The 11,345-nt window shown below is 37.2% G+C and overlaps 1 protein-coding gene across 1 annotated transcript; it reads left to right on the top strand.

The window, feature by feature from the left end:
* Window positions 1–4,957: 4,957 nt before the first annotated feature.
* On the top strand, window positions 4,958–11,245 carry LOC141439442 (uncharacterized). Its single transcript, XM_074103728.1, has 5 exons — window positions 4,958–4,977; window positions 6,488–6,666; window positions 8,288–8,432; window positions 9,775–9,864; window positions 10,479–11,245. The coding sequence occupies exons 1-5, from the start codon at window positions 4,958–4,960 to the stop codon at window positions 10,723–10,725; spliced, it is 681 nt and encodes a 226-aa protein (XP_073959829.1). The 3' UTR covers window positions 10,726–11,245.
* Window positions 11,246–11,345: the final 100 nt, after the last annotated feature.

The following is an 11,345-nucleotide window of genomic DNA, read 5'->3' as shown; positions in this document are numbered from 1 at the left end:
CATTTATTACGAAATTATTGCACTAAATTGAGAAATTTGACAAAAAAAACTGAAAATAAACAAGGACCTGTCCCTATTATCATGAGGAAATGCCTAAATGATAACATATTGCGACTACGAAAGGCAATTAAAGGAGCAATAGACTTTTCTTCGAAAATGGAAGGGAAAACTTTTACTGAGAAAGTAAATGAATTAAAAAAGACCTACGAAACGGGCCTTGCCACGTTTTTGGTGAGCATGCCAACTGCAAAACATATTTTTGTAATGGCCCGAAACCAGGCGAAGAAAACTTCATAGGCCAAATGAAAGATTGTGGCTTGTGGTATGACATATACACCGCTATAAGTCCTATTTTAAACAATGCCGAAAGTCTCCTTATGGGGCAAACAAACAATATTGTTGAGCAGTTTAATGCACTAATCGCAAAATTATAGGAGGCAAACGAATAAATTACTCCCTTCGTGGATCTTATGAGTCCCGTTGCTACGCAGCTGCTACAAAGAAACACCGGGAGTCTTGTAGCAACCATGAGTAAAGTATTAACAAAAATGAAGAACTGGGGACTTACACGCAGAAGTATGAGAAGAGGCAGGCAGAAAAGGCGAAAAGAAAATCAAGCCAAGACAAAAAATCAAAACGAAGAAAACGTATCGCAGGACCGATGAACATTACGGTGATATCGAAAAAGAACCAGATATGGAAGTTGAGCACTACGAAAAAAGAAAACAAGCACTCTTAGCAGACTTTTCAAAAAGTAAAATAGAACTTGAAAATATCCAAAAGATACCGTTGGGCAGGCAACGAACCCTGAATGGATCAAACAACGAAAAATACGCCTTACTGCGTCAGTGTTTGGTCAAATATGTAAGAGAAGAGCTGCCACGTCGTGTAAAAATATTATAAAAACACTCTTATATAGCAATTTTAAAGGTAGCGATGCTACTAGATACGGCAATGAGAATGAGCCCATCGCTTTAAAAGAGACTGAAGCTGCACTAGGAGTGCAAGTATCACCTTGTGGGTTATACATCCTCGAGGAACACCAGTATTTAGGCGCGAGTCCCGACGGAGTCATAGACGAAGAAACAATTGTGGAGATCAAATGCCCAGCTTCGGCGGCAAATATGACGCCAACAGAAGCTATTTTAAAGAAAAAAATTACTTTCTGTGTGTTGGACGAAAGTGATCCTCAGAAAATAAAACTGAAGCAAAATCACAACTACTTTTATCAAGTACAAGGTCAGTTAAATATTACAAAAAAAAGATACTGTATCTTCGTGGTGTGGACTCCAAAAGGCATATTATTCGAAAAATCGAAAAGGATACAGGATTCTGGAGAGCATATTAAATAAATTGAGAAAATTTTACATGGAATGCATACTACCTGAAATTATAGATCCGCGTCTACCTAGAAAGTTACCGATACGAGAGAGTTCTTAAAAATAAGCGAATTTTCATACTTGTATGTATTAAAAATAAAACACAATATTGTATGACTTTTTTTATTTTATTCAATACACCCAATCTTCAATGTGTCCAATCAAGTTGATGTTGTAGTCTATAGATATTATACTTTTCACTTCTCATGCTCGTAAAGTTCGTTTTTATGCTGAGATTAAGCGACATAAAATGACTTTTTATGCTCTAGTGCATAAAATAAAATCTTTGTCTAAGACCAAGCTAATCAGGTGTCAACCAGCCACAACAGAAAGTTTTTAACTTTTTTATTATTTATATAAAACTAAAAATTAACCAAATCAATCAAAATAAATCAATAAAATAAAAAAATAGAATTATGTATATAGTAATTCATGAAAAATAAAAGAAACATAGTAAGTGAACCATTGTTTCCACTGTTGCTATTTCCTCGAATTAATCGAAGTAAAAAGCAGTGTAAAACTCGAGCATTAAACCCATTTTTCCTCGACGTGTCTATCCACCCTCGCCGTACCGGAACGAACGTCTTAAAATCGTAAACGTCGTAAAATGGCTCGTTTTATGCTCTTGTTGTACAATCGACTATTTCACTTCTCATGCTCGTAAAGTGCGTGTTCATGCTGCATCTAGGCAACATACAATAACTTTTTATGCTCTAGTGCATAAAGTAGAATCTTCGTCTAAGGTCAAGGCAATCAAGGTGTGAAACCACAAACAAAAGAGTTTCTACATATTTTTTTATTTTTTTACACCTAAAAATCAATCAAATCGATGAAAATAAATCAATAAACTAATATAGTAAAGCATGAAAATAAAAGGTACAAAATAAGTGAACATTTATTTTTACTATTGCTATTTCATTTCTTCGCAAGCGAAGTGAAAAGCAGAGTGTAAAACTCTAGCATTGAGCCCATTTTCCCCTCGACGTTTCTATCCACCCTCGCCGTGGCTCGGGTGGCTATATGAACGTCTCGGGTAAAATTGCTCGTTTTATGCTTTTGTTGTACAATATACTATTTCATCACACTTGCTCGTAAACAGTGTCGTAAGCTGCAGGCTAACTTGGTTGCAGTCCTTAATAAAACCTAAGGGCCTTTTTTGGCGTTATGAGTTGTTGCGCGTACTAATACTGCTGCGCGCGCAGGTTCTGCACGACTAGCAGGAGGACCTCGTGCACGCATGTCAGGCACATGCTGCGGGAGGCGGAGGGCGGCTGGTAGCTGGCGCTGCCAGAACTGCACCAGCGGTATCGGCAATTTTTGTAACAATAATATTTTCTTTTACACATATACAATTTTACTCGCAAATGTGATGAAAACATTGTAAGTCGCACGGGCGGTACTATAATTATGAACATCGACCTAGTCCTCAGTCTTTGACTTTGAGCTTCTAATACTCTCGTTCGTAATTTCTTATTAACCGCCCTTAAGACATAATGTACTATTACGCCACACCTGGCCATAATGTGAGTTTTACCGCCCGCTATGCGTATGGTAAAACCCACTTTCTGGCAAGGTGAAGACGTAAAATTGTGTACTCACCATGGCAGTAAAAAAGTTTTACAGCGTAATGTGTAGTGTAATGTACATTTACGTTTTGGAACGCCAATAATATCCTAGCCGGTAGCTGCCCTCCCGCGCTGTATATATTATAATCTTGGTCTGGAGATGTTCTACTGTTATATTCTACTTAGATACTGCAATAATTCACCATTGTATGAAGATATTTTACTGCAATATTGTTACTGTGACATGTCTCTAGCTCCGCCTTCCCGCTAGCGCGCTCTTGCTTTCTTTCTAGCGCCCTGTCTTACTCTAGGTGAAACAACAACATTTTAAAGCGTTAGCGCGTGATCTCAACGCGGAGTTGAGCGCTACTTGCTGCGGACTCTTAAGCTCAACATCAGGAAATAGGTCGCCGATATTTACCCGGGGAACGCTTTTGCTGAGGCTTAATGCTGACAGCGTTTCGAGTGGCTTTTGACTTAGTGCGCTGCACAGGATGCAGTTTTGAACTAGTAAAATGTTTCGCTATTAGAAATCAGTGCAGCTAAGATGGATGTTCAGAGTAAAAAGACATAAAAGTTATAGAAGTCATTTGAAGATAACCAAAAGGTTATCAAGACATCACAACAATATTACTGTATTTACAAAGCCTGTGTAAGAAACAAAGGTATAGTGAATTTATTGTTGAGGTGATTCCAAAAAAGGATTTCACTCAGCATTTGTCGATACATGAAATGCAAAGACTGATTTTCAGTGAATCCGATTAGACAACCACAAGACATAAAGGTATCGTAACGTAAAGCATCGCAAAGCAAAACAACAGAAGCGCAGTGTGCAGCTGTACCCAAATATAATACATGATACTATTATAAGTAAAAACAAAGAAATAAATAGATAAATTTATATTACGGCATAAAATCTCCAGATCGGCTAGGCAGAAGACACTTGTTCCGGAAAAGATGAAGTTTAAATTTGGCTTTAAAGCTTAACAGTGAACTAGCGTCTTATTGGTGGAGGGAGATTATTCCAGCATCGCGTGGCAGCTACCACGGTAACTAGCCGATCTGTGTCTCGCGCAGGTAAGGCGGGGGGCTTGTCTTATGTGTTTTTAATTTAAGTTTATTGTAGAGGTAAGAAGGTTCCCTGCTTTGTACAATCCAAACAATAACAAGGCAAAGTGTAATTTCCTTCTAGCCTCCATTTTAAGTAACTTACCATTGTTCAAAAATAGCGTTACGTGGGCTCTGGATTGTATTGGGAAACAGAATCTGGCACAGGCATTCTGGAGGCAGCTGGATTTTTGCGCGTGATAATAGACACTGTCCAATAACCGTGTCCGCATAATTCAGTTTTGATAGGACAAAGTGTTCACAGAGTGTAATTCGCATGTTTATGTCTACGCTAAGTAGTTACGTGACGTGTCCTATATACAATACTCATGCGGGAAACATTTACGGATAGTCCCTAGCACGTGATTTTCAAATCGTAGCCTGCCGTCCATGATAATGGATTGGTTTATGGAGATTCATCTAAATCTTAATAAGATCACAGATGCGCCACTCTTCATCTCGGAAGTATAAACACTTGACCAACCTTTCTCTTGTTATAACAAATTAGCTCGGGCCGGTTAGTCTCCACGTTACAGTAATTTTTATACGCTCTACCGACCCCCGTAGCATGTGGAATTATCATATTAGTACTGTTAAGCGCTTTATGACCACTCGCGATACGGTCACGTGGCCACCTCACCACGCCCCGCAACCCATTCATCATCCAGCAAATTTAATCAGAAAGTATCAGTAAGTAAACCTTAAGGGACCCAACAAAGCAACCGAAACGTACACCCGAAAATCTACTTAACTAATGACGTCGTTATGTCCTTATCAATCTCTAGCGAAAGAAAAGGACGCCGTACGTGATGCCTTAAAAGGAAAAGCTTTTATTCGTTTGTTTCTTACAAAAACGTCCCAGATTTCCCCTTTGCTGGGCAAACATTTAATTAAGATAGTGAAAAAATGCTTAAAGCAAAGAATACGTCGGTGGAAATAGAGCACGGGTTTATGAAATTCTTTATGAAATTTCCATAATATGGGAGTGGAGACACGATATTTTCGAGTACCTGCTGGATTCCGACCGAAAATTTTTAGTATGTTATTTATATTTGTTCTGTATTGAAATTGGGAAATTATCATGAATGTCTCATCAAATGTTACACAATAACACATACATTACATTAAAAGAGAGTAAAAGTCTGTTTGAAATTACGAGTTGTGTTTAAATCAAATCAAATCAAATCAATAATCATTTAAGATTGGGAGTGAAAATATATTCGGTACTATATACAACAGTGAGAATAACGAAGTCGTTGGAAACATGTTTTTTATTTAACATTGTCTACGCAATAGTGTTGCATCTAAAAATAAATGTTATCTAGCTTTAAAACTTGCCCGGTGCAGCACTATAATCTCAAGTAAAATAGTGTTATACATAGGTTACCTTGCAATTTGGTCTTACAACTTTTAGATTTATCTCCTGTCTAAGCAATATTTCAATTTTATCAGTATCTAAAAATTCTATTAAACTTAAAACCTCCGAATTATTGAATATGATGGAATGTTATGAGTGCTCCATTTGGGTCCAAATATTTTATTCATGTCCAATTTAAATATAAAATTCGAAATATCTACGGGCGTTTAATATGCATGAGCTTGTGTAGGAAATTCTAAGCCAAGTTTATCTAGACTCCACTCGTATGAGTATGAAAGCTTCAACATAGCAGGATGACTCGCAGCTTAGAGCCTTCCCAAGCTATTATAGAGATTGTTTTTCGCAGGAAAAAGAAGTTCACATCAGCTATGAAAAATATTTGTCATCTTTATCATAAGAATATGGTTGACCTAGATTAATTGTACTTCAATGCTTCCAAATCTTATAAAAACCCGTATATTAGATAGTTTTTTTTTTTTCAATAAAAAGATAAATCGAAGTAGGCTAGTTTTGAACTGGAGGACGAAGCATTGGCAGGAGTTTCAGCCAGAGATGTGGGAGGAATATGTTTTTATGAACTAATAGAAAAATTGTAATAATAAAATTGTATCTTACGTTATTAATGACGTTTCGTTTAAATTGTCAATTTGGATTTGTATTCATACTTAAATAATTGTGTTGTTGACATTGAATTTAATTATTATTATCCTTGCTTCGTCTTATTTAATATTCAACACTTTTTGCACGCCTACTCTTATAAGGTAATTGTCATCATTGAGACTATCAATCCTATATACTTTTAACATCTCAACATGAACATGATGTTTTGCAAATAAACAAATTTAATTTAATTTCATTTAGAAACTAATATCTTCGCACAGCACTGCTCTGGTGGAAACAGCTGAGCGGAACGAGACTAGATAAATGAAGCGTTTTTATTGGTTCATGAAAAACACATTACTTGCACATTTGGTTAAAACGCAGCCACATCCTCAATATTTTACCCTATTCACATCTTAATTTTTTCGACATGACTAACCATAACCTTTCTTCCGCAGCTTCTCGCAGAAGGTCGACGAGGAGGAAGGCAGCGGCAACGTGGCTCTCCATCCGCCCGACGGTTTCTACTCCCACCAGCACTCCATTCACAGCGGGCACCATGGGCACCACGCCGAGCCCGAACGGGGGTACATGGAGGGCAACAGATACGTCACGGCCGTGCACAGACCCATGCCCGGTAAGTCTGCTAATCTACAAGGTTACGGCCGGAATCGCACTCGCTATCTCTTTCTACTCTCGTCATATGCCGTGTGGTAGAAGGAGGTGGTGAAAACGATTGTGATTCCAAGTGTTTTACATAAAATGCTTCGGATCGCCAAGTGGTTAGAAAACCTGACTATAGCTTGAGGTCCTGGTTACGATCTCCGGTCGGGATGGGTATTTGTATTAATAATATGAATGTTTGTTCTCGGGTCTTGGACGTTTAATGTGTATTTAAGTATGTATTTATCTATACTAGTACAAGTATGTTTATACGTTGCCTGTTTAGGACTAGGTCAATTGGTGTCAATTGTCTCTTGATATTTAATGAACTGAAACAACACCATGATATTTTTTTTATTAATTCCAACCAGGAACTAGTTTTAGTTTGTAGTCGGCAAAGTTTTGATCGTCATTGCCGCAACTACTTATAGTGCGTGCTAGCCTACTAGTCCTAGCTGGATAACATATAAAATATGTTTGTTGATAATTTTGATACCTAATAATGTCCTTTATAGTTTTAATTATTATATTATGTGGATGTTATAAAATTAGTTCCTCATGTGAATTGATATTACGAGTACCTATATCCGTAGTACATAATATCTAATAAAATGAATTATTTCCGTTTATGTATTATGTTTACTTATACAAAGTGAAAATTATATTATACATAATAGCTGGGCTTATAGTTTGTGAGTATAATATTATAAGATGTTCTTATAATAAATTACAACTTACTCTATAGAAAATGCTTATAAAATGTTAGTTACTTTTGAAAAGTGTAGGGCCAATTTTCTAAAGAAGAAAGACAACAGATGACATCAGATGATGATGATGAATATCAAACAATGCTAATATTAAAGTAATTCAAATCTAAATCTGAGTCTTCATTATACATCTTTTACTAACAAACAAGTGATGATATCAATATTTTATGACAACGTTCTGGTTGTTTGACATGTCTGCGCTAAATACGCTTGTTTGAAGCGTTTATACAAATGTCAATGATCTCTCGTAATTGAGTGTCATCAAATCAATTGTTTACAACAAGCGCCACTCTTCAAGTGATTCTTCCATTCAATTAAACGACAACACGGCTGCGTGACGCGTAAAAGTAAAACACTTTTCACTCGTGCAATCGAAAAGAATTAAATTTTTTAATTGAAAGCTATTTCAGTTCCAGTTTTATCTAGTATAATGTTTCTTTACAGACCCAAAGGGACTCTTTTACAAGGCCTCCGCTGTGTCTTTGTATCACAAGTATTTTTGAACCGATAAAGGTGGGAATCGAAATTTTCACCGAGTGCGTATTAGGCGTGTGTAAAAGTAAAGTTATAAATTTACGTGTGTGCAAAAAACGTGTTTGTTTTAGAGTGCGGTACAGAAGTTTACGAAAAAGTTTTTGCTTTTGGGGACTGTTCTATAAATGATAATGATGATGAGGCAAAAATGGAATACACTTTCCAAATACCACATGAGTGCGGCGGTACCTACATGAAATTGACATTGCCGGATTCATCGACAGATTGAGCTGTATCCTAAAAATTTAATAGAATTGATCTTTCAACTACTTAAAGTCAATACGCTTGTTCCAGCACTGAACCACTCGAACTCGTCATGTTCTTCGGCGTCGAACGCGTCGACGGGCGCAGGCCTGTGCGCGGGCGCGGCCGAACCAGCGCCGCCACTGTACATCGCCGCGCCGCCGGAGGGGTTCGGGCATGCCGTGCACACCAACAGGTATGATCTATGTTGACGATAACACAGTTATCGCACAGACATACTTAGCTATTCCACGTGTGGAAACCAGGGAAAGACTTCAGCAAATTATCACCTGGTAATCAAGCTACTTAAGATAAACGGCTGGTTCCCGCGGAAGTATCGCGTTTGCAACTCATTGCATTCCGTTCATAATGGATCGGTCAGAAAGGGATGCGCTGAGCGGCAAGCGAGATAATGGAGCGTATTTTAGTCACCCTAATCGGGTGCTCTGGGCATCCTTTTCTAACGCTGGCGTAGCGATGTAATGCCAGAACGAGACTGCTTTGTTCAGTATTTGGAATAAGTTAACTTATCGTATAGCTAAGGAGTAGATATCAAAACTTAAAAATTCGATCATGTAAAGAATGAAGACCACTTCAGCACACTGTTCCCAACGGGGTGGTTTCTGTCAGTATGTTCACAATAGACTATTCTTATCGACACTTGCGTAGTTTTTATTGATCGTAACTAACTGATAGTGATTTACGATTTGATATTATTTATTGGTACCTACTCGTTAATGAATTTGCATGGGGCCATGGCTCTTATCAGCATGACGTAACAAGGAATGGCCATCTAAGTCTCGGCAATAGATATTCATATACAAATTGATTATATCAATCCACTGACCCTTAAGGGTCAAAGGGGGAAAAGGCTAGGGGGAAAGGGCTAGTGCTAGCCGTTAATTAACTGATCCTCAGGCTGTGACCGAACGATTTAACTGCCACTCCCAGAGACGTAAATTTCAGATAAATAAATAACAAAACACGATGAAACGAAGCAGTCGTTGTTTTTATTCTCGCAATGATAAGCTTGAATTATCATTATCGATTTTCTTTTATGGTGTAATTTATGTGTTATTTTAATATTTAAGCTTGGTTGTTGTGTGAGCTGATCGACAGTACAGTATGATCGTTTGGTTGAGCATTGTGACACAATGTGCCACGGATGCTATAACATTATTATATATACAATACATCACTTGAGAATATTACGTCGTCTTTTACGTTGATGATGTAATTGTTAGAAGAAAACTTGCTACTTTCCTGTGAGATAGTTTTAAATTTCTTTGTAGGATAGGTATTAGGTATAAAATAATATGGATAACAATTTATATGTTGAATATTTGTATTGTATAGGTATAATGTAGAGGGACAAAGGTTTCAGCGGTGTCGTAGCCTTTATGTATGTAACTGTGACTTCGAATGTATTGTATATGGTGGCTGGCTCTTGTGTAAATATTGTATCAATTGGTCTCACTTAATGTGCTATTGTTTCTTATAAACATTTTCTGTATATTTTATGTTTAATTCTTCCATAGGCGTGGTACAGACGTGTCGATCATTGGAAGGGCAGGGATAACGCAAAAAGATCCCAGTTTGCCCCAAAAAAGGGGTAAACTGACTAGAGGGTATGTCCCGCCTGACCTCAGGAATGCCTGTCTTGTGAACCCTTGAACTCGCCTAGATAACACATAACTATCCTTAATAAAACTTGGTGTTGAGTCGATATAAACGCATCCTACCATTTCTTTTTTAATTGGTGTGTTATTGACGCTTTAATAATAACAATATTAACAACATATTTTATTAATTACTGTTTGTATCGACTTTTAAACAAATAAATCTACTAAGGCATGTTTAATCTAACAAAACTAATCAAACTTAAACATAACTTGCAATTTATAAAGTCTATTAACTATTTATTCTACAAATGATTTCAGCATGATTCTAATACTCGTAAATAAAATAAAAAAACAATCAATCTTCAGATCATCACTATTAGAGTTTCATTAAACGCAATAACTTCCAATCTTTACCTATTAGAAACATCAACTTAATAGGAATCATATAGACAACCTATGCCAAAATCTGTTATAATTAAAAATTACTTGTATATAAACAACGCCATCTCACTACATGTCATAGAACCTTCATGTAATACACATCCAGACATTCCTACACCATCATTTCCACTAGAACCCCTAGCAACAGCATGTATGATAACGATTCTTTGTTTTTCCAGTCGTTATGAGATGTCCCAAGACCTACTCGACAAGCAAGTTGAGATTCTAGAGCGTAGATACGGTGGTCTGCGGGCCAGGAGGGCAGCCGTGACCATACAGAGGGCATTCAGGAGACGACAGCTCTTGAAGAAGTTCAGCGCCATCACGGCGATGGCGAAAGCTGCTGATTCCACTAACAGGAGGATGCAGGACGGCCCGGATCACGGCCAACTAGTCAATGGTATGCTGTACAGTGGAACAAATTGAATCATGACTCAGGGTGGAACCTTTGTGCTTATTAATCTCATGTTGACATATCATACCTTTGTCAAGGAAATCATAGTGAAATTGATTGTTAAAAAGGTCCACCCTGGGTCATGATTCCATTTGTTCGACTGTACAATATTAAACAGAAAATTTAAATCTGCTGGCTTTCTAGTTCTGTGCTGTGAGCTAATCTACTGATATAATGAAGAAGTAAAGTTATGCCTATAGGTTGTAAGGATTATTTTCTGGAACTGCTGAATAGATTCTAAAATAGAAGAAAATACTTGTAAAAAGCCTCACTATCCCTAATTAAAAAGTTTGGGAAAGTGCTGAGTTCCAACAGGATAAAGAGGAAGTTCCAAGTAATCCTAATTTAGCAGTTTTCGTTTTCGTGTCGTATTTTGACTAGATAACGAATAGATCCGACTACTTATGTATTTTTTCAGCAGGGTATTTTTGTCTATATCACAATAAAATCTACAACAGTGTATATTGAATAAAAGATGAGTGTTTCTTGACAGACGAAATATCGATAGATGGCGTTAGTATCGAGAGGTCCGTTTGACATTACAATCTTGCTTGCGATTGGCTCATACAGTTAATTAACCAATCACAAACGT

The sequence above is a fragment of the Choristoneura fumiferana genome, chromosome 20 (genome assembly GCF_025370935.1).
Source record: "Choristoneura fumiferana chromosome 20, NRCan_CFum_1, whole genome shotgun sequence".
NCBI lineage: Eukaryota > Metazoa > Arthropoda > Insecta > Lepidoptera > Tortricidae > Choristoneura > Choristoneura fumiferana.
This window is presented reverse-complemented; position numbering and strand designations above follow the sequence as displayed.

Coding starts and splice junctions, on each gene's coding strand:
- LOC141439442 (XM_074103728.1), top strand. CDS start 4,958: ATGCTTAAAGCAAAGAATAC. Junction 8,433..9,774: donor CATGCCGTGCACACCAACAG/GTATGATCTATG, acceptor ATTCTTCCATAG/GCGTGGTACAGACGTGTCGA. Junction 9,865..10,478: donor AGGGGTAAACTGACTAGAGG/GTATGTCCCGCC, acceptor TTGTTTTTCCAG/TCGTTATGAGATGTCCCAAG.